Below are 23924 nucleotides of genomic sequence, written 5' to 3' on the forward strand. Positions count from 1 at the left end.
TGATTATCAGATGGAAGTTAAAATAAAAAGAGCAGGGTGCCACTGTGTGACCCGAGGGGTCTGATCATCTTGAAAACTTGCAGGCGCAGCGGTGTCGGAAACGGGACTCCAAACTTACACAAACCGGAGCTGCACAGCTGAAAAGTCGCCTTTTCGTGACCCAGTGAATAGTCTTAAGACGACAGGAGGGGTCCCTACCTCTATAGTCTAAGATCGGGTTGCGCTAAAGATGTATTAGCAATAATGTAACATTATTAGTACTGTAATAATAAATAAAAAATCATAATGTAGTTATCGTCATTGTAAGTACGAACATGTTCTCAATTTATTCAACTGCTTAAAAGAATTCTAAAAATATTTAGAATACACGTGGTTATTTGTGGTTTAACTTAACCACAACGTAAACATAAGATGGGTTTATATAAACCTGAAGTATTCAGAAAACAACGGCATAAAGAATTAATTGTTCTCATTGAGACACACCATACAACACCTAAACCACACATTTTCTAACATTTCCAAAACAATCACATACTCATCGTCGCCAATTCCTCTACGTGCCGTTCTAGTTTTGAACATTTTTAAATGAGCCCTGAGGTTGAACCAGGAGCCCGCATAAAAACTACGGTACTTCCTGGAAGTAATCAAGAATAATAATAGTAATATGGACTTAAATTGGTGTGGAAGTGGGAGTGTAGGTCTCCCTTTATATCTCTGGAAGATATAAAGTAAAAGTAAATAATATTATTGAAACAAGCATGGCTGTGCAGCACTAGTGATTTTGGAGTCTGAACATAAGGTAAGGAAATGTAAGTGGAAAAAACAAACGATGAAATAATATCTCAGATTTAGTTATGCCATAGGGTGAGGATGCCACGTGATCGCAACTCTAAATTAGTGTATTATGTTTAAAAAGTTTTAGATTTCGTACTGTCATTACAGCTAGAATAGTACTCCGTGAACACGCGCAGATATATGTGCTTGCCAGACACGGCGGATTAGTTTACACACAGTTCTTGTACACAAAATGCTTTGCAGTACATTATCATTTATGTAAAAAAGGTGTACTTCGTGTGTTGAATAAAGAATTTACAGTTAGTGAAAACATTTGTTTTGAGTACTGTATGCACATCATTTCAATTACTGTATCTTGTCACCTGCACGGCGACGAAAGAACGATCTCAAGTATCTCTTTGCATGGTGAAGAAAAATTAGCATTCATAGATATTAGGAATTTGATCCATGTGATATTTTTGAAGTGAAGTTTTAAGAAAGTCTTAAAACCTATATTATTTTATATTATCGAGCCCAGGTTACCTAGAACAGCTATCATTTAAGGAAATGAGATTACTGTCTTTTAATGCGGTTACATATAACATTCTATAATACTTCAAATCATTTAGCATGTCATAATGAAAAATCCCTTATGTTTATACGAAAAATAGTAAAAAGGAGTGGGACACTGTTATTTTCTTTTGATACAGTTAAATTGCCCCTCAAAATCGGTGTAATCAGTCAGGCAATTTTGCTTTGGCAAGTGCATCTTGGTCCATCCCAGGCATAGTATTTGGTGGATGTTTTCTCCTTTGTTTCAGTATAGTTTTAGCTAAAAAGCACTTTAGCATAATAATGTCCACTTAATTATGGTGGTACTGCAGTTTAGATGATTACTTAGATATTTTTTTTTAATTGATGAATTGGAAAAAGTGGTACTTGGCCTGTGGTAATATTTCATGTAGCTATCAGAGATATCTGTGACTCACCCTGTGTGAGTGGAGAGGACAATAATGTTATGATTTAAAAGTATCTGAACAAGTTAAAGAAAATAACTTTGTTTTATGACTTTTCTATTTGCATGCTGAAATGACGCATTACCATTCCAGTTTTTCGGTGTCTGTAATGTGCCCCTCATGCACTGAAAGAGTTCCATAGGTGTGGTCACTTAACTGGTCCTCTTCACTTGCCTCAAGAGGTGAGTTTTGATTTAATCTGTACAAACTTTGATGGGGAGGCCAAGGACAGGAGAAATGAAATTGGACAAGCAGAACTATAAACACAATAGACCTGCTCAGTCGGGGTGGTGCGGTGGCTCTGTGGCTTAGGATCTGCGCCTGTGGCTGGAAGGTTGCCGGTTCGTATCCTGCGGCAAGCAGAGGAATCCTACTCCGTTGGGCCCCTGAGCAAAGCCCTTAACCCCAACTGCTCCAGGGGTTATAAATGGCTGACCCTGCACTCTGACCCCAAGCTTCTCTCCCTGTCTGTGTGTCTCGTGGAGAGCAAGCTGGGGTACAGTATGTGAAAAGACAAATTCCTAATACATTAAATTGTATATGGCCAATAAAGTGATCTTATCTATCTTATCTCAGTAAAGTGATATCTTTGAATAAATCTCCTTCCGAAACCATTTTGGTTTTCTCATTTATTTTTCATATCTTGAGACAATTTCTTCAGTGGTGCTGTTGCGAATGATGGATAAGAGTATGTCTTGTCAATAGCAGAAGCTGTTGAGGGTACCATGGTCGTGTCTCACAGACACTCAGCTCACTAGGTAGCTCACACAATAGGCAGTTAAGATTAAAGAGCATTAATTTGTCAATTCAATGTTATGAAAGCAAAAGGGAATATTAAGGCAAATGGGAAGACCTATGTAATGGATTTTCTGTGGGGAGAGGGAGTATTCCAGTGTTCCTGAAGGAAATATATTTGATTGCGTTTTTTGTGCACGCATGCAGTTGTCCTTCCCTGTTGCTGACTGAGGATGAGCCAGCTGAAGTATGCATACCAGGATATTCAGCCAGTGGCCCTGTGCATTCCCGAGGAGACCACCACTTCCAGGTTGTACTCCAGCACAGTAGAGGGGGTGGAAGGGCAAGTTTCCAGTCTGGTGGAGACGTTCCTCGTGGAGGTCTACCGGTGTCGAGTCTGCCAGTTCACCAGCAGCCTGAAGAGCAAGATCAGTTCCCATGTGATAGAGCGCCACGAGCTGGGCAGGACGTGCCTCCCAATAAACTGCCTTGAGAAAGACGAAGGGGATCGGCCGGTGGAAGAGGAGGAGATGGGTCGGGGCTCCCCCTACTGTGTGGAGGATGAACTGCAGTCCGATAGCAAGGAGAGTGAAGACAACATGGATGTGAGCCTGGAGCGGATGTCCTTCCTGCTGCCCATGTATGGGATGTTGCACAATGTTAGCCCTCAGTCATGTGACATGGGTCTCAGTACCAACAGTGATGGCCTCCATGTGGCACACAACTGTGAGGTGAGTCCAAGTCTGGGAAGAATATTCACCCATACCAATAGTACACACCTGGTGTCTAGCAGTTTGTTCATCTTCTGCCTAGATGACCTACAAGATCTTGTTATACTGCTGTAGCAGAAGTTTGTCTGTCCAGGTTTATTCAAATTAATGGGACAAGTATGAAGTATTCAATTCCTAGATTTGGCTTGTCTAGGTATTGAAGGCATTTGCTCAAAAATTCTGAAATGAATCAAACTACTTTTCCTTTTAATTAGATTTCAGCTTTTCTGTCTGTAGTTTAGACAATGTAATCTTAGCTTTGACTCAGTGGTCAATACCGAAGCAAAAATGTAGAACTATATTTTTTTTCTTCATTTTGGCTATGGAAAAGCCTTTCTGCCACTAGCACAGTGTATCACCAATCTCCAAGGTCATGGAGTACCCTCAGGAAAGCAATTAAAGTAGGGGAGAGTGATTTATTTTTTATCTTAGAAGTGACGCTTAGTGCACTGCCAATTTCAGCCTTAATTACTGAAATGACGAAGAAACGCATAAGGATATAAAACATTACTCAAACTCGAAAAAGTTCTAGCTGAAGTTTGACAGAAGAATGAATCATAACATTGCAGCCAATATAAATTTTGCTTTCATTATTCAGGGTGAATGGGAGGAAACACATCGCTATATATTATAGACAGAATGCCAAAAATTGCATTGTTCCTACCACTATCAGCAGAATAGGTATTTCATGAGCAGATTTTACAGTGGATGACTGCATACTCATCTATTGATTAATTTACGTCTTGTAGAGTAAGTTTTATTTGTTTTTTAAAGAATTGACATTTTTTAGGGTGTGGCCCCAGAATTTCCACCCAGTACAAGCATTTTAGGAATACTTCCTGAGTTTCTGATGTCTGGTTATGCCCAAGACATACACTTCACCAACTTCACTCTGATGATTTAGAGGATTCCCTTCACTGTCAAGAGTTGTTTGGTGATCTTTAGTTTAGATGCACTTCATTCATTTTGTGGTTATAACTTGTAAAGAAATGTGCCTCTTAAACCCATATGCAGGTGAGCACTCTCTTTGAGGAAGGGGAGGAGTCCGGTCAATTCCGCCTGGAGGATCAAACTTCCATAGAGTCTGGCCCCCTGTCCTGTCCAATGGACTCCACTGTTGGGTCCACCTGCGAGGACCAGGATGAAGAGATGGCCCAGTCAGCTCACCTCATGTCTCTGGGCCTCTGCAGGATCTCAAGCATGAAAACCCACCCCTTGATCTCTGAGCCAAGTAAGGCCCTGCAACAAGCACAGGAGCCTCCCGACGGCCCTGCCAAAAAGGAGAAAGTTTCCTCATCGCTCCCAGGTTCCCTGAAGGGCCAAGACAGCCAGGACACTGAGAAGAAGACCTTTTTGTGTTCCCTTTGCAATCTGGACTTTGCCTCCAAACACCTTCTTGAGGTGCACCTTAAATGCCATGACGGGGAGCAGGGCTTCAGGTGTCTGAAGTGCGACTTGTTTGTGTTGGAGTGGTCGTCAATGGAGAAGCACCTGCAGGGGCATGGGAAGGAACAGAGGTCCCACCGGTGCGGAGTCTGTCAGAAAACATTCAGGAAGGCAAAGTCAAGGGACTCCCACCAGAGCAGGCACAGCAAAGTCCAGACGCCGACTCAGTGTGCTCTCTGCCCGGTGCTGTGCCCTTCGGAGCAAGAGAGGGAGCAGCACGCCGCCTGCCACTTCCAGGACACTTTTAAATGTCTACACTGCAGCTTCACAGGTAGTGCCTTCCAATCTCACTCATCAGCCGGTCATTGCCTGCAACTCTGAAAGAGCCATTTTACACATTTAACCAGCACTAAAGTGCAAATGAAGTAAAAAAAAAAAATCGTCATCTACCAATTAAAAGGCTTAAATCTCATCAGTTCCATTTCCAGTGAACCTCTGAGAAACTTGATCTCTCGTTTTGGGAGTGGGTTATGGATGAGGTTGGTTGAAATTGGTTTACATTTTCAATTTTGCACTATGTAATTAGAACTACTTGTTGTTTTAAGGCTTGACTTTTTGACAGCAGTTCCTGTACCCAGTCAGGAGACAATGAGACGCATATATAGAGTCCTTTGCCATGCTAACCAACAGAATCTTTTTTCTTTAAGACCCATTACAAGCTCCATAGTGCCTGGCTGGAGAGTTAGCACTGATTGGAGGAAAAGCCCATGTCTCACTGACATCACTGCAAATCTGCAGGTGCCAAGGAAGTCACAGGAGAAGCTATAGGTTAGAAAGATGAGGGAATCCTGGCTGACTAAAGCCAATCTTATCCTAGTACACAACATTCAAAGCACTGCTTGGAGAATCTCCAGTTGCAATCATATAATAACGTGGCACACTATACTATTGTCAATAGGCTGAAGTTTTGTCTTGTCTAGGTTAATTTTGTCACCCATTTTTATAAAAAAATACCACAAATCCTGTAGGAAGGTCTCAAAAGCCTTCTGGAATTCATTCTCATTATGATCTTGCTTGTTTGGCAGAAATCTTAATTTGAGTTAAAAAGTTTCTGAATTAAGACAATTGAATTTGTTTTCAACAGTTAAACAGACCTAAGGAATTAGACATCTGCAATTAAAATGTGTTAATTAACTAAATATTACTTCAGCTGGGTGTTCAATTAAATAATTGAGGTCCTGGCTAGAATATAACTAGCACAGAGGTCTTGATTACAGAATTGTGAAGCGTGCATTTGGTGGCAGTAGCAAACATCACAAAAACCCCCATCAGGACTGAAAGTAAAGAGCTGCAGGGCAGTTTTCACATTTTTCAGAGGTTGTTGTCGGTACCAGTTTACATACTGTTTAGCTGTTGTCAAAACAAAACGTAACAGTAACCATTCTCTCTATCTGGTTACACGCATTTTGTACTGTATGTTGTTGTCAGACACAAAGATCCGTGTAAGTGTATCCATAATGAATTCAACACAGTACACTTCAGTTTTGTGAGGAGAAGCTTTTCCATTGCAAGGTTCATATGACCTGTCAAAGAAAGTTTTCCATCTCCTTTTTAGCTGGTAGAGTCCATCATGTTTGAAAATCAGTATATTACTAAGCCTTTAGATTACAGATTGCAAATGTCATTTCTAAGAGTTCTGTAAATGGAGTACTTTAATAGAGTGATATAAACATGATGATAACCACTGCAGAACCTGTCTAAGCTGCATCCTTTCTAATCTTTCCTTTACTGTAGATTCATTTTATGTTGGTAAGAAACAACTGGTTATAACCTGAATCACATCCCTAACCCTATTTCTAGGAATATATGCAAAAGGTAGCTTCTTGAATCTCTAATATTTTCTAAATGGATTACCAGATGGCCTATAATCCATTTATGTAGTGCAATGTAGTAACCCTTAAATTAAAAAGTGACCAATATGTTACTATGCATACTGAATAGTGCTGTGAAGAATAAAAATGGAATCTTGCAGGATGTTTCATTATGTAGGGTAATCCAAAAGGTTATGCCTCATAGGGATCTGTATAAATTCAAGGTTATGCATGTATAGACATAGATAAATAAAAAATGTCAGTGTAAATAAATATCAGAGACAAGTGTTAAAATGATAACAACCAGACAGTCAAACTATTATCATTATGAATTTCCCTTAGATTAATTAAAAGAACTATTCAAATATGTATTAGGATTATAATTTTACCTTGGATTAAAAGCATTATGGAGTTTTACTTTCAGGCCTATGTATTACAGTTTAAGATTCAAAAATGCTCTTTAGCAGTAAACCAGTTCATCCACGGAAGAGTAACTACTGAAGTGTCTTCAGAATCTTTAAAACCTAACATCCCTGCTTGTCCTGCTTGATACTTTACACTTATTTTAAAGTTATGATTTAATTTAAATCATTAAATTAACTTCAGTCAAGTCTTTTAATTTATTATATCCAGATGAACAGGAAGGGTGTTAAAGTTTTTTGCTGCTGTGCGGAATCTGCTATTTATTTGATGAATGCAATAACTGTATGTCAGTATGAAGGTGTCTGTTCAGAGACAGCACACGTCTGAAAATCAAGAACGATCTGTATGCTTTCACTTAAAATTTATTTTGAGGATATTAAGCCAAATGTGGTAAGAGAAAGTATGGAACAAATGTGTTCTGAACACTGGAACAAACTACTCATCTGTCTTCATAACTCATGCCCTTGAGCACTGAAATGGGATTCATAATCATTTGTTCTCAGTACCAGAAGATATCTTATATCAGATATCCAGTAATTAAAAACATGTTAATGATTACCCAATCCATTTTTTTAAAAATATTAATTCTGTAGATAAATCTTGGGATGAAGTCTACAAACATCTGTGTGACCAGCACAAACCCACTGAAGAGATACATGTGTGCACTGAATGTAACAGGACATTCAGCAGAAGGTAGGTCATTCAGATTCTCTGGTGTTAACTTAAAGGACAATTAGATGTGTTTTGCTGTAGAATGCTCTAGTTTGAATGTTTGTCAACATTCATTTTAATTAATGAATAAGGTCTCAAATGTAATGTTGTCTAATGTTATGATACTGTATGTTGTATGTCTGATGCATTACTCGGTTGCTACAGATGTTTCACAAGTTAGACATATTATTAACCAGGTTCCTGTGACTTCTTGGCATGTGCCGGTGTTTCTCTAGGTAGTGGTTATGTGTGGCATCATACATAAGGAACAGCAAGGACATGTACAGTGTCTGAATCGCAGTTCCATGCAAGATTTTTTTAAAGAGTGCAGTGGATTTTAAACTTCCACCTCAAAGTAATACCCTTTTATGGGAGACTCTATCTTAGAGACACTCAGTCATAATCCAAGAAATGGTGGCTTTCCAACGCTGGCTCCTGAAACAATATTTACACCTAGAACTAATTAAATAGCTGTAATTGCCTCTCAGTGTCCTGGTTTGTGTTTTATAGGAATTATGTTGACTTCACATTTTGAGCTATCAGCGACCGCCAGAAACACAAATGTTTCTATTACTTAAATTTCAAATATACAGTAGGACTTCTATCCATCCTTTGTCAATAACAGCTTAGTCCAATGTGAGGCTTTGGTAAGCTGGAGCTTTGCCCTGCACACGGTGGGCACAAGGCAGGATACAGCCTAGACTGCATTTCATCTCAGGGGCATAATTTAAAGATGTCAGCTAACCTAGACAGCATGTTTGTAGACTGTGGGAGGAAACTGGTGCACCCAGAACTCACTCTGAAGGCACCCCAGGATTAACAGCAATGAGGTTGCAGCTCCAAGGGAAGGCCACCATATTACACGCTACATGTAATATAGGAGGAAATTATTTAAATGTATTTATCTGCTTTCCTCTTGCCTTCTGATAAAAAAGCTACTGTATAACAGTACTGCAACAGCATCCCAGACCTGCTTCCAGACTCTTGCAGTTCCAGTTGTCTCCTTCTTCTCTGAAAAAAGCTAAATGTGCTATTTTTTGTAGGCTGAATTTGTATTCTTCTGCTGGCCTGAAACTGTCAGTGACAGCGCACATACAGTATATATAGAGAGACAAGATGAGTCAGTCAGTAACATTGTCAGTGGCGAGACCTGAAAACCATGGCCTCACTGCAGAGCTATACATAAGTGTGATATTCTTTGTCCTTAAAAATACAGATAGCATACGGTAGGTCCAGAATGCAACAAGAAAATGAAATATTACTGTTTAAATACTTGTTTAAATACTATTTAAATGTGGTATTGCTGCAGAATATGATCTTTTAATTAATGCAGTGGTTTTGCTACACTTTCCCAGACATTAGCTGTCTCAAAAGCATTATCACAAGCTATCCACTTTTGCATCCAACAGATGTAATCTTAAGGCACACTTGATGACACATGGGAGCTCCCCTCGTATTCTGCGCCACCTGTGCAGCGAGCTGTTCCGGAACTGGTCGGACACAGAACAGAACTGCAGTGAAATCCCTCAGAAAAAGAAAAAAAGGAGGACGACGAAGAGGTTGCAGGCCCAAAACAGCAGAAAGAATGTATCTAAGACACACCAGGAGACAGCCAGAGAGAAAAAAAGAATGAGGAAAGAGTTCTGCTGCTCTCTGTGTGACAGGTACCTTGTTTCTTCTCATTTTCCATTGGAGCCAAAGCTTGATTCACCGAGTGGAGCAAAATTAAGTTAAATTAAATTAAGTAGATCCAGAAGTTACTTCAGCATCCAAAAACACGACAGAAAAGACGGAGAAATCCTCAAATAAAATACAAAACATATTACAAAAAATACAGGATTGATACCATACCGTAAATACATGGTATGATTTAAAACTATACTCATTAGCCAAAAAGTCAGTCTCCCAGTTTCAGTCAGTGCTTGGTTGGCTTGAAGACTTTGACCCTCATCACATTCTCAATGAAAAATAAATCCTGCTAAAAGTCTAGAATAGTTTGGGGCTCCCAGTATTTTAAAACTTTAGTGGTTGTGGAGTTCAAAATTGTTATTTGCTTGGTGTTCGTAATATTTTTTTTTCCCGGTGAATGTGTTTTACTTTCCCACATAAATGTTCCTGTAAAAAATACAGTTGATGTCGATTGCCAGGAAATGTGATAGCGAAACAATCGCTAATATTGAAGAATATTTCAGGACTTATTTTCTCATTGTTAGTGTCATAATAGAGTGAGTCGATAGTAATGTTAGAAAGAATTCCCTTTTCCAAAATGAAAAAAAAAAGTTACTCGGATCTGTGAAATTGTTTCCACACAAATCAGAAAAAACATCTTCTGACAGTTACAGCTAAATAATTTTCCCCAATGGATGCACATGGGCTAATTTCTTTGAGTGAGGTTTTGCTGTATGATATTTTATTGCTGCAAATATTCTAGACTAACATTAAGACACAAATGTGAAAAACAATATGATTAGATCTATTTACTTATGTAAATGACCAAGATCTTGGTAAGCCTATTCTCTTTGTTTAGCTAAACAAAATTAAAACCACCTAAGACCAGCACCTAAACCCACAGGTAACTGCCAAAATAAAGGAAACTTGAATAAATGAAGGATGCAAAGTATGTTGAACACAGGTGTTTCCACAAGGGATGGTTTCTTAGATATTTAAGCAATTAAGATCCCATCATGCTTAGGGTCATGTATAAAAATGCTGGACAGGCCCAGTTGCCCATTATTTTGGCAACCAAATCTAGCAGAAGAGATCTCAGTGATCTGAGAGAGGACTGATTGTTGGGGCATGTTTGTCACGAGCTTCATTGACCAAGGCTGCTGGACATCTGAGGCGAAGACATAATCATGTAGGGCAGCTATGGATAACAACTCATACTCCTTGCCAATGTGCATCGGTTCGAGATGCAGTACACAACAGACAAGCAACTCTGAATCAAATGTCAATCTAATGCACGAGTAGGCAGTTTCATCAAGTACAGGCTTAAAGGCCTAAAGGCTTACATACGATACAAATCTCTTCTCCAAATCTCAATCCAGTATAACATTAATGGAAGATTCTGGAGCAGCGTCTGAGACAGAGTATTCCACCACTATCACAAAAACACCAAACCACCACTTTATGTTGGTATTTCCTTTATCTTGGCAATTACAGTACCTGTACATGAAATGTGTAAAGCACTTACCAAAACTAACTTAAATTCACAATCATGAATAGCTGTATTGAAAATGAACCTGTTCTTCAGGTAAAAATTCCCCCCTTGCTTTATCTGCTCATTATAGCTTAAGGAGCCTCTCATGAGTGAAGTTTACTATTCTGAGTGAGCTTTTTGCAACTCTAGGCCTGACATAAGTGAACAAGACTTTGTTTGCAACTGATCTTTGAAAGTAACGGCTACAGACAGGGACACCCTATAGCTCTTACAGACAACTGTTGGAGTCATACCCGTATTCTACAAGGTTTACCACTAGAGGGCAGACACAGATTGTAAATAATTAATGGCCTTTAAGGAACAAGTAGAAAAAAAGGACCTTGTTATTTTGTGGTTGCATGAAAAAGCAGTTTAGTAATGAAATACTTGAGAATGAGTAGTCTCCACAGTATTCCACAATTTTTTGGTAATCCTAGATCTTCTAGCTTTATTCTAGCAAGTTTTACAAAAAATATTTGTTAAAACTCTCTCTCGAGTTAAGCAGGCGATATGTAGCTTTGGAAAAAATAAACTTTTTAAAAACATATAGAACTTTAGATACATTTAAAGTTGTTTTAGGGCCTTTGACATATACTCATCATATTTGGTTAAATCTGAAACATTAATGAAATAAAATAAGTATTTGAAACTGTTATATCCCTCCCACAAAATCTAAGTACAGTGTTAGGGTCAGAGTATAGTGCCAACTTCAGGAAACCAGATATAGAGATCCATTTTATGTGCTTCTTGTAATGTTTAACTGAAAAAGCTAGTAAAAAGTCTTATTCGTTTTGAGAATAGCTAATAACACCTTGATCTTGGACAGTCCTGCAATTTAAGTGACATGCTGTATCAATTGCAAGAGGTCAGCCCCCATATCAGCACAGAAAGCTCTATGTTATACTTGCATTGTATATTAGGTTTGATCTTACACTGAGATGGTTTTTCATGTATCTTTTTTGCCATAAAAATAAGCACATCTTTGTGCTACAGTATATATTTTAAACCCTATTTATTATTCCAAATAATTTTGGAAAACAAATCAGTTTTTGAAAAGGAAAATAAACATTTTTTATTTCACCCAGCTATATTTTTACAATTTCATTCAGAGGATAATGAATTAATGAATTATCCTCTGAATGTAAAATTAAATGAATCCTATAAAATAAATATGAACCTTTAAAGGTTCTTATTTCTTTTACAGGTAGGACCTCAGCTGCTGAGGATTTCAGGATTCTTATGTTCATATTTTGTGCTGTTACATGAAAGTCATCGTCGTCTAAGGATTAGCCTCTGAAACAAATTGTTTTTTCCAGCCGATGCAAGGAGCAAAGGAGGAAAAAAAGGCTTCTAAATGATACCATCAGTTTTACAAACCATTTTCAGTAGAATGTTGTAAGCTGTCAGCTGCCATCAGATTTTAATGCCTCCAGACAATCATTTGCTTTGACAAACATATGGTCATGGTTCTTTCAAATTAATAATGCTATTTCTATTTTATTTCTGTTTTAAAAGTTCCAAAAGGTTTGTCTTTAATATTCAAAGCTGTAAATAAAGTATATTAGCTTCAACCATAAGCCAGTAAAAGTAGGTTTACATGAGTAGTGGTGAACGTCCTGTTGCAGTACAGTGCTAAGTCTTTTCTCTTAGTCTGATCTCTTTTGAAAACCAAGCGAAGAGTGAAAATGACACAACAGGCATGTTACTTTAACATGACATGTTTTTTTGTGGAAAATGTAGTGCTAGCTACAGTGTATTTGACTGATTATCTTTCGTGCAGCCAAAAGGTTTGTTTCATTGTCTTCTTTTAGCAACAATTGCATTTTTTTCGATTCCCTTTTTATTCCTGTGAGCAGTGATTTCTCATTTTGAGCTAGCTGAGCTCTTAAGAGTAGACATTTACCTCATGTGAACTCTCATATAATTAATGTGTGTTAGATTTTTAATTTCCTTTTTAACATCGTAAAAATCTACAAGAGCTTCAAATTAGAACTAGTGTGGACTTAGGCGTGTTGTATGCAGGCCAAGACCTGTAACTCAAGCCCATTAACTATGGAGAGAAATGAGTGGTGCTCATTTCTCTAAGCTTTATACCTGCTGAGTGAGATGCGGCTGTCTTATCACTGGTTGGTAAAGGGCCTGTACATTTTCTGTGAAATTTTGTACAGCACTGCTGTTTCGCATTCTCGGGAGAGCAGGGCAGAAATAAATGACAGTGCACATATTCCAGGTCATGAATAATATGTATTTTATCTCTGCGTCTCCCACAGTTTTGTAAGGATTTAATGGTGACCAGCTCTTCTCAAGTAGTGAGTGTTAAAGGAATGTAACATGTATGGACAATGGTCTAATCTTTCATCTACTACACGCTTATCACTGTAGATGGTAACAGTAGTCATGTGTGGAAGTAATGCACAGGTCATGTTGCAAATCAGAGTTTTCTACAGCATATGTCAGTCAAAGAAGTGCATAAATCAAAATGCAATTTCTTGGTAAACATATACATTTGTGGTGTTTCTTTAGGAGTTTGCGAAGTTTGGAATATAATAATACCTTATAATTTTAATACACAATATACGCATACAAAAGCCTCTACAATATGTTGTATATATCCAGCTCCTACAATGCATTACAATGTTTAAAAAGTATATTTCTAGTAAAATAAAGTATAATAATGTCTATAATTAATATAAATATGGTAAATTAAGAACGAGACACAATTCTTTCTGTCCTATATTTTCATGTATTTGTATCAAGTCAAATTTTACAGTATGTGTTAAAAATCTAGAAGAAAACTTTAAACAGCCCATGGTTACTTTTAAATTAATACACTGAAAGATTTCACAGTCATTTTTCAACTTCATCCGTCCTAAACCAGCAGGTTTATATGCAGTGAATATCAGCACAGGGGAAACAGTAAAATGATTATTCTCAACTAAATATATTTTCAAGTCGTCCTGTCACTGCCCCTCCCCCCCCCCCAACAAAAACGGACAGCACAGCAGCATCAACCCTGTTGCCCACATGCTGTTTTGTCATCAGCATTACTTCATCTGAAGGTCAGGGGTTACATTGTACTGGGTCAGTTTACAGAGCAAAGTCTAGTCAAACAATGAAACATGAGATAGAAATATTACTGAGTCACACGCCTGTCTTGTAGGATGCCTGTGTTGGCCTGTTAATTCAACCCACTTATCCTGATTTCACATGCGCTGATTGACCACTGTGATGACATAATGCTGAATAACATTAAGCCCTTGGTCTTGTGGCTGTAACTACAACTCTAGAGCTTTTACCACGTATCAGCCATTTGCTTTGGCCTTACGAACTATACAGTATACAGTGCCTAGGAAAAGTATTCTAACCCTTCCTGTGGTGTCCCATTTTGTGAAGTTACAGAATGATGTGTGCATTTTTTTCAAAATTAATACTTTAAACAAAACCCGAATGCTCAAGCTGAAGACTTCCAGGGATAGCAAATATCAGCAAAAACTAAAGAGAAAAAAATGGAAAATTACTGTATGTTAATTGCATAAGTAGTCAGACCTGAACTCAATAGGTGGTGGAAGCTTCATACAGTATCCTTTTGGGTTTATATACCATAGTTTTCTTTGACCTATTCTTGGGAATGAATCCAAGGCATGTGCATTTGACGTTGCTTGACTTAGCCAGCCTGAATTGTAGTGACAGTATTATTAACTGGGGAAGGTTTTTGAATGGTTAATCACAATCAGATAGACATTTTAGAGGTAAAAAGTGGAACAACAACAAAAAAAGGATCGTATGTTGACTATTGCCCTTTTTTAAGAGGTAAGGGAATCATCAATTTCTACATTATTTAGAAAAGGCATGACTAAATCATGTAGTTAAAAAAGTACATTTATAAAGCCTTAGTGAATAACTTAACAGTTCTTTTGCAATCAACAACTGGTTATGCTTAATCATTTTTTAAGTTACATAATGAATTATAAGTTTGATTACTAGGATCACACTAGTAGAATTAGTATAATAAGGAGAAACCTGTAGGATTTTATCTGTGTTATAAAACAGCAATAGATTTTGATATATGGTAGCACATAGAGTGAGGCCAGGCAGGAGGGTCTTCCCTGTTTCTGCATCTCAACATAGTTCTTGTTCAGGGAGACCTACTGTAGTGCATTCATTTTTTTAAAAGAAGCTGTCTTAAGTCATCTAAAAATACTTTAACAGTTGGTATTGCCTATAACATCAGTGCCCTCTATTCTTTAATCTTCCTGGCAGTCATGATAAGACATTATTAGATCATCTCATTACACTTTTAATCTGAACTTCAAATTCAAAACTGCAGAAATCACACAATGTACAAATGCACAGAATACAAACTAGCTTTTGATACTTGGTTCTATCTCAGTCTATCTTTAAATTAGATATTATAGAGACACTTTTAAATCTCATTCCATACCCAGTCTATCTCATTTAATTTGATGCATAGGATTATAAAGTACAGTAAAGTATAAAATAAAAATACAAAATTGCTTCCTTTGGGCGAATTCCCTGGCCATGCGGTCCTGTCATTTATGATAATGGCTTTATTTAATTATCTGGGGAGTTATATATTCAGATTAGTAGTGGCTTGGATCGCCAATAAACACTGAATTGAAGCAGATATGAAAAGGCTGAATTGATTCATAGCATGGAATGAGAAATGAGCTGTAAAACTCTTAGTCGCTAGGTAATGTCAAGCGATTTAAGAAACCTAGAGTTGTAGCTTGGAGTGGCTAGCAGAAAGTGAATGAGAAACAGGTAACTGGTATGACTGTTGAGCTAGAGTAAGGAGAGTGTGAAGGGTCAACTTTGTCATCGATAGCTAATAAAGATCAAACTCAAATGCCACTCCTAAATAACACACTTACTTCCTAAGGACAATAAGACAGTAGGAAGACATGCTTTTGACATTGTCTCTGATTTTTCTAATCAGAAGGACTTTCTTGTTGCTTTTCTAACTGTGGCACTAAAGCTGCTTTCTTGACCTCAGGAAGTTCTCCTCAAAACTGGCCTTGCGAAGACACATGGGAATCCACAGTGGGGTGAAACCATTTGAATGTGAGGACTGTCAGTACAAGACCAGGTTGAAGGCTTCCCTCATTCAACACATGAGAATCCACACAGGTAGGGTCTCTGCAGGCTGTGCAGCTCAGCCTGTTAAGTTACTACAGATTGAGTACTAAGCAAACATGATTTCTCACTGTTACCTTAAAAATAGCTTCTGAAAAGTCCATTTAAAGAGTGGCACCATGGTGCAGTGTTTCGAATTGCTGCCTCACAGTGCTACGGCCGTGTGTTCAAATCCTGGGGTGCTATCTACAGTACATGGAGTTTGCATGTTTTCACCGTATTAGCGTACATTTTCACAGTGTGCTCCAGTTAACTCCCACATTCCAAAGACATGCTAGTATTTTAATTGGCATCTGGGAAAATTGTTCCTGGTGTGAGTGTGTGCATGTCTGTGTCTCAGAGTGCCCTGTGATGGACTGATATCCCATCCAGAGTGTTTCCCGCCTTGAGCTCAATGCTTCCTGAGCTCCAGGCAACTGTGAACTTGAATTGAATAAAGAATTTATTGAAAGTGACGTGATATGAAGTCTCTTTAAAGTTGATGACTATGAAGTGAACAGAGACTATACAATTACACATAAAATACTAAAAATAAAGCCAAAATAGCTTCAAAGAGCAATTCAACTTACGAAGTATACTTGACACATGCTGGCTAAGGATCTCCATTTTTAATGGTGAATTTAATATGTCGTGGCTTCAGAAGATATTGACAGCATTTTTGAAGCTCAGTTACTTCCAAGTAAGTGAATAAAAAAGAGAAAGCATAATAAACAGCAGTTCAGATCCTTTCTACTTGTTTTTTTTTACAGAGGTTAACTTTTTTCCATGCTTTTGAAAAAAAAAACATTGGAATGCGGAGTTATTTAGAGGCATTTTATTTTAATTGATGAGCATTTATCACTCTTAACAAAGTGAAGAATTTGTGGGGGGTGATGGGGGTCGGATTAAGATCTTTCTCACACTGGACTGAATAGAAGAGACTGATGTCCATGGCAACACAGAGGGACACATCACATTACAAAGAACTGTATGGCATACCGAAGAGAATGTCTGATCTGTGTTTTTTTTATTAATGGTTGCAAATGAAATCTTCTCCCGTGACCTGATAGTGTCTTAAAGGCACAGGATGTATTTTCAAGAAGTTTGTGTATGTCATTTTAAAAGACAGAGAAGTCAATGTATAATCAATATTCCCTACATTTCAGAAGTTGTCTACCCCAGGCCTCATTAGCAGTCTGGATGTACACTGTGAGGGAAAGTAATCTTAGTTGGAGGGAACGGAGTCTCGATCAAGATGTTCCATCTGCAAAGCTGAATAACGACAGGAATGTTCTGAATCATTTTTCCTGCCTGTTACTTTAATTAAAATTGTTTTCATTATTTTGTCCTTTGCTTATAGTTAGTTGAATCTGTTATACTATATGGTCCCTTTAGCAAAAGAGCACATTTGTACTCCCAATATGTGCTACACTTCTGTTAAAATAGTGCAAAATTAGTTTTTGTTTGTCTTCATATAAAGTTTCCATGGTCTGCAGTCTAGAGATAACTCCATGATTCTGAAATGAAATAATATATAGGCTAATCCGAGTCCACTTTACGTGGCCAGTTTGAGGATTTAGTAGATGGGAGATTTGTTTTCTACAAATCCTTGTAGAAAATGGTGGTCGTGATCACTATGATGCTGATAAATATGATCAGAATTCCAGGAACCACTCCTAGTGGTTAATATCTGCTTAACATCAGAAAACACAACAAAATGTGAACATTTTTTTAAATCCTTTAAAATTCTAATTAGTAGTGTTAAATAAAAATCAAGTGCAGATTTTATAAAACAAATCTTGCTGGATATCATTCTAGAAAGTACTCTGTGAACAATGCTTTGGTTTCATTCAGTTCTTGGGAAAATCTATGAATTCGTACCATAATGAAGCACAAGTTACTTCCAGTATCATTAGCATTTAGGGTGGCATGATGGGACGGTGGCAGCATTGCCGTCTTGCAGCACTGGGGCCTAGGGTTCAATTTTTGGGTTCAATTTATTAAAGAGTTGTATGTTCTGCCCGTGTTTGTGTGGATTTCCTCTGGGTGCTCCAGTTTCCTCCCACAGTCGAAAAACATGCTGGTGGTTTATTTGGTTTCTGGGAAAATTGGCCCTGGTGTGAGTGTGTGTGTGCTTGTTCCTTTGTGTGCTATGAGATGGACTGGCGTCCCATCCAGGGTGTACCCTGCCATTCACCTGTTGCTTGCTGAGATCCGGCTCCACGGCAGCCCTCAATTGGAAGAACCAGGTAGAATGGATGGATGGATTATTAACATTTAGTATGAAGGAAAAAGGTCAGTGTGTGTGTATGATTCTGTTTCAGTCCTGTCTGTGCTTTCCAACAGGTGAGAAGCCGTTCAAATGTAGCCAGTGTTCCTATGCCTCCATAGATGCCAGCTCCTTGCGGAGACACTCCAGGATACACACTCAGGAAAAACCTCACCAGTGCCAGCATTGCCCCTACAGCTGGTGAGACAACTATGTCCGTTCAAGAACGGTGCCTTTCCAGCCCAGGTCTTCATTCATTGCGCTCACTACTGTCATATATTTTATCTTTTTATATTCATAGATAATTGAGTATTTAATATTTTAATTAGTTATTGGATATTTTCCTTACATAATTTCCATCTGCCTGAAAATGCTTCACTCACAAATTGATTCTTTATTTTGATCAATCCATGCAGATGCTGAATTTTTATTCCTTTTGCAACGCTGTCTTTAGAGCAGCGTTGTTTTGGTGTTGGCATTTTTTATTACATATTGTAGTGCCACCTGAACGGTTTGCTCAAACATTTCAAAGCATTAAGCTGAAAAAAGCACAAAAATAACATTTTTGGATGCCCAAGTGGGTATTAAATGAAAAATGTAAAAAGTGTAAAAATACCATGTGTGCGATTGAATTAGAGGCAGTACAGTGGAAAACCGGTGTTGTAGTTGATTCATCTGAGGTCATGATTATGCATAATCTAATCTAGAGCTCTAGACTATGCACAGATGTAATTATCTTATGTGGGTATAAACCAGTCTGTGCCAAATAACTATATTTTTTACTCATATTTGGCCAAAACCCTATTAAAAGGTGTGATGAGGACCAATACAACCCCTGTATGTTGACATGTAGTTATTTCTGACCAGACCCTGGCCCAGAGCTCTGGTGTTTGCCTCCCGTGACGTGCTTGACGTTGTTTCTCTTGCAGCATCCAGAAGAAGAGCCTGGATCTTCATGTGCGGAGGCATCACACTGGAGAGGCCTTCTCTTGCCACCTCTGCCCCTACACCTCCCCAGACAAGCAGCTGATTCACAGGCACATCAAGAGGCATCACTCCAGCTCCGCCGGCAGCACCTAGGCAGCTCCCCCACGCTCCCCCCTGACCCTCACACTTTCCCTTGCCAAGACGGACTTTATTTTGTTCATGAATGTATGGTACTAAATGGGTCAGGCTGGCTGGTTCTTGGTAGGACAAGCATTTTGAATGTATAGACAAGACAGCTGAGCTTCAAACACAGTAATACCTTTACACTTCCTTCCCCCCTAGGAGGTAAAAATAACCCATCCATCTCCCCAGCATTAGATGCTTTATCAAATTCAGTGTAACAGGAGCCAGAGCATGGAATGGCAAGCAACAGGCACAAAGCAGGATACACCATGTCAGGACAGCAGTCCATGACAGGGCGTACACAGATACAACCATACACACTCACACCAGGGTCAGTCTTCCTGGAAGTAAATTAATCTACTGCACCAGTACAGGTATGTGGCTTTGGACTGTGAGAGGATACTGGAGAACCCGGCATGAACCCGGGGAAAACATACAAACTACATGCAGATAGCACCCCAGATCTGGAATTGAACCCAGGGCCCCAGCAAAACGAGACAATAATGCTAACTACTGCTGCCTAATATAACTGTATGTACTGTAAACTTTAGGAAAATAAAACTATAACGTTTTAAAAAGTGATGTTTTATTGTATCTATTGTCAGTCCTTTAACTAATGTTGTCTTCCTCCAAAAAAAGAAGAATCTCTTTTTTTGACCAAATTTTTTTTTAGGGATACCACTGCAGATCATGAATGAGGTCATGTCTTCTGAAGCCTTGCAGAAAAAGAAATATGTACTGTACTTTGCACTGGTGGGAATCATCCATGTGATCTTTCCTGGCTGTTGGAAAGTGTAAATACTGTACTTTTTATTCACTCAGCGTTTCCAAAATAGGGCATTAAGTGGAAGTCAACAAAATGCTTTTGCATATTAAATTCACAAAAGTCTCATTCATTTAAACTTCCACTCATAAATGTAGGGGCTAAGTAGTCCCACATGGCAGCTGTTACAGACGCTTCTCACATCTGTACAGACAGAAATTTGTGTGCACAGGTGCTGAGTCAGATGTTATCTGTCCTTCAATAATCAGACTCCTATGTGCACAGGTTGGACAGTTCATTTAGTTTGATAACGACTGTGATTTGATTAAACAGGCCTATTGTACCCCTGCTAGATATAGACCATTCAAGTGACTGGATTGTAGTGTGTTGTTGGTTCTGTTATTCGAACTACTACAATGTATGCATTTTGATTAAAATTACTTCTGCAATACTTGTCATTTAATTCAGATTAATTCTACTGCAGTGCGGTTTGAAATTATTGTGATCTATATGAGCAGCATATAGTGTTTGGGGCACATTTTATATTCAACTCAATTTTCAGGTCTGTTTATTTATTTGTTTGATGTTGACTCTGTGGGGAATGAACTTTGTGTGATTTACATGATATTCTGAATCCTCACAGTCAAGCACTTCTGTAGTTGAAAGCCCAAGTAAGCTAAGCATGAAAATTGCCTTGGAGGAAGGCTGCTTTGCTGATGGAGAATCTGTCTTTGGAGCACAGAGATTTACAATAGCAATACACTTTAATACATTTGCTTCTGTTGCAAAATTACAGTTTCTTTTATTGTCGTAGTAAAGTTTATTGGTTGGCTTTTACACATTTATCAGCGTGCTACAAGTAATTTATTAACCGTACTTACAATTTATGTGTGCGTGTAATATGTTAGCCAAGACTAAAGCGGGGGAAAAAAAATGTCATTTACTTTTTTCTTCCCGTTTCCTTACAGATGGGTGGGAGGAAGAGTTTAGAGAAAAAGGCTCGTGAAACAAGTGAGAGAGGTAGTTAAATCATTGCTCTGGTGTCACGTCGTTTCAGACTCCTTCCTTGCCAATTATTTTTCATGGCACATCTCTATATAAGTGATTGATAGGCATCAACATGGTAACACTGATTCCCTGTGGAATCCCTCCATCTGAAATTCATCACATCCCTGCTTAGGTATTTAACACTTGATGCTAAATGGAACACCTCGTTTAAAAAGGAGTATTTGAACAGCATTTTCCCAGAATATTTGCCAGAAACCCACTTATCCCACTAAAGGTTTTGGCAATCCAGAGCCTGTCCTGAAATCATAGGGTATAAGCCACAAGGGGAGCGGACAGCTCTTCCCATGGATGGGATGCTCATTCAGGATCACAGAGCCACAGGGAAAAAAAAGAGGGTTTAGGGTAATGAGTGAGACCTAACTGGTACATTTTTGGGAGGTGGGAGGAAACTACCTCCAGGCAAAAACCCATGTGAACATTGGAAGACCGTGCATGCTCCACACGGATGGACCTCCTAGTTAGGAATCAAACCCATGACCTTGGAGCTGTGAGACCTGCTGCCTTCTGTTTCAGTTTCATTTTTCCTTTATTCATATAGGACTCACAGAGTCGGTCAAGACCCCCTGAACAGACGAATTTAGGAAACAGCAGGCTGCAGTCACAGCAATGGTTTTCTGCCCTTTCACTGTTCAGTTAAGATGCCGTTAAAAGGAAATAACACAATAATTGCCTGAGGTAATATGCCACACACTCCATTTTCAACAGATAGCTATAAAAAATATGAAAATAAGATCAGATAGTATACAATGTCACAACAAATAGGGATATACTGTATATCCACTGACAAAAAAATAAACACTGCTACAGCAAAGCTCATTATTGTAAAATAGTCTGAAGTATAGGTCAATTAATCCCAAAAAATCTTCACTTTTATTTTCTACATTATCTCCTTACACCCCTTACACCTCTGAATCCTTTTGCCATTCTTTTCACAAGGTTCCAGCCCCATAGAGCTTCCTTTACCTCATAGCCGATGACTTGAGGAAGAAGACAACTCTTCCTCACAATTTAGAAAGGGCATCATTTTGCAAGTTGATAATGTGTGCTCACACAGTGAGTGTGGTAAGAAGATTGGCTTTGATTTACTGTAGTTAAACCATTTGGGCAAACTTGATAACATTTTTATCAATCACTTTTGATTACTAAAGATGCTCAAAGAAAACATCTTGTTTCATCGAGGGTTATAGATAAAGAGGAAGTTATAAATATTGCCTATCAGGACACACATCCACATACTGTAGTGAGGACTTTGCATATTATAAATGTGTGTTAATATTCCTGCAGTGTATAAATGTCTTATACACAAATCATGTATTCAATCGGTCTACCTAGATGAGTCAATTTTTTCAGTTGTTCCTGGTTTAGGGCACAAGATCAAGGCATGACATACAGTAGCATTTCATACAGTGGTATTATAGTGATGGTTGTAACTGAGAAAAGTTGATCATTTCTTTCATTGGCATCCTTAATGAACAAATGAGTAGTCGTGATCTTGACACTTCATCTGACGGAAAGCATATTAAGCATTTACCCATTTACCTGGCTTATTCCCATTTGCAAAGTAGTTTCTAATTTCGAATTTGAGGAATTCGAGGACTTTGTTATATCCCTTTAAAATATCGTTTGCTTTTTGTTCATATGCTGCCAAGGTTTTGTGTTTATTTGTGTTTCGCACCTCAGGAGTCCTTTGCTGATTTAGCTGGCAGTAGCAGTTCTAGACCTCCTTAGCTGGAATATCAGGACCAAGCAACTGTGCTTCTCTGCCTGCAGCACGACATCCAGGATTTGGCAGCAGCACAGTCTCCTTATGTGTTGTCATCAGGCTGCCAAGGAGAAAAATAAAGTCAGCAGATTTCCTGAAAAAAAGGAGCCTTCTTCTAAGGAAATGCGGTGTGGCAGGATATCATTGTGAGCAGGGAGAGTGGTGGGAAATGTTGGGCTGCAGCCCTCCCAGCTCATACAGTACACTTTAGGGAGGCATTGTGGGGGGGAGCACGCCGTTCTTTCTCATGACACAAGCATCCCCTCACTCGCACATATACAAATTCAAATTACCCTCGTTAAGAGGCTCCCCTATGGTGTGGAGGCCCCTCATCTACTTACAACAAGCTCACACTGAATCCATACCTCACACCAGCTTTATTCACTGGCACTTTACATTCCTATTAAAACCAACCAACCTTGCGTTTTAATGGAGTTGCCCTCAGACACAGGACAGTCAGTTGTTTGGTATTTGCTTACAGTATATCTAACAACTTACATTTTCCTTTTTGTTAATGCTTTAACGTGAGACCAAAAGAGTACATCATATACATCATATAAGGCTTTTTTTTTACAAATAGAGAAGACGTGTTTTGGTTAAAAAGGAGAAATTTAAAGGAATAAAGACAAAAAGAAAACAAAAGATACAATATAATTTCAACATGACAAAAAATAATACTGTACTTCTCCTCCTAAAATGCTACTGTAACTGTTATTCATTATAGTAAAGTACTTCTATTTTATTTGTAATTTATATTAAAAATGTAGACTCTGATATACAGTAGTTAGTTAATTTGTTGAATTCGCACACAATACAAAAATGAATGGAAATTCAATTATTTTCTCAGCATATTATAAAAACATATAGTTACTAATCTAGGTGAACACCTGGCAGAATATATGTAATGTGAATGGTTGCAAAATGTCACTTGCTA

The 23924-nt window shown here is 38.3% G+C and overlaps 1 protein-coding gene across 1 annotated transcript; it reads left to right on the forward strand.

Annotated features, from left to right (window-relative positions):
• The first annotated feature begins 646 nt into the window (after positions 1-646).
• Positions 647-19899, forward strand: LOC148833011 (uncharacterized). The gene is made up of 8 exons (XM_088919029.1): positions 647-799; positions 2733-3256; positions 4310-5012; positions 7569-7668; positions 9096-9350; positions 15900-16033; positions 18365-18488; positions 19217-19899. Exons 2-8 carry the CDS (start codon positions 2759-2761, stop codon positions 19365-19367), a joined length of 1965 nt encoding a protein of 654 aa, XP_088775155.1. The 5' UTR covers positions 647-799; positions 2733-2758; the 3' UTR covers positions 19368-19899.
• Positions 19900-23924: the final 4025 nt, after the last annotated feature.

This window comes from Atractosteus spatula, chromosome 6 (genome assembly GCF_055471065.1).
Source record: "Atractosteus spatula isolate fAtrSpa1 chromosome 6, fAtrSpa1.hap1, whole genome shotgun sequence".
Classification (NCBI taxonomy): domain Eukaryota; kingdom Metazoa; phylum Chordata; class Actinopteri; order Semionotiformes; family Lepisosteidae; genus Atractosteus; species Atractosteus spatula.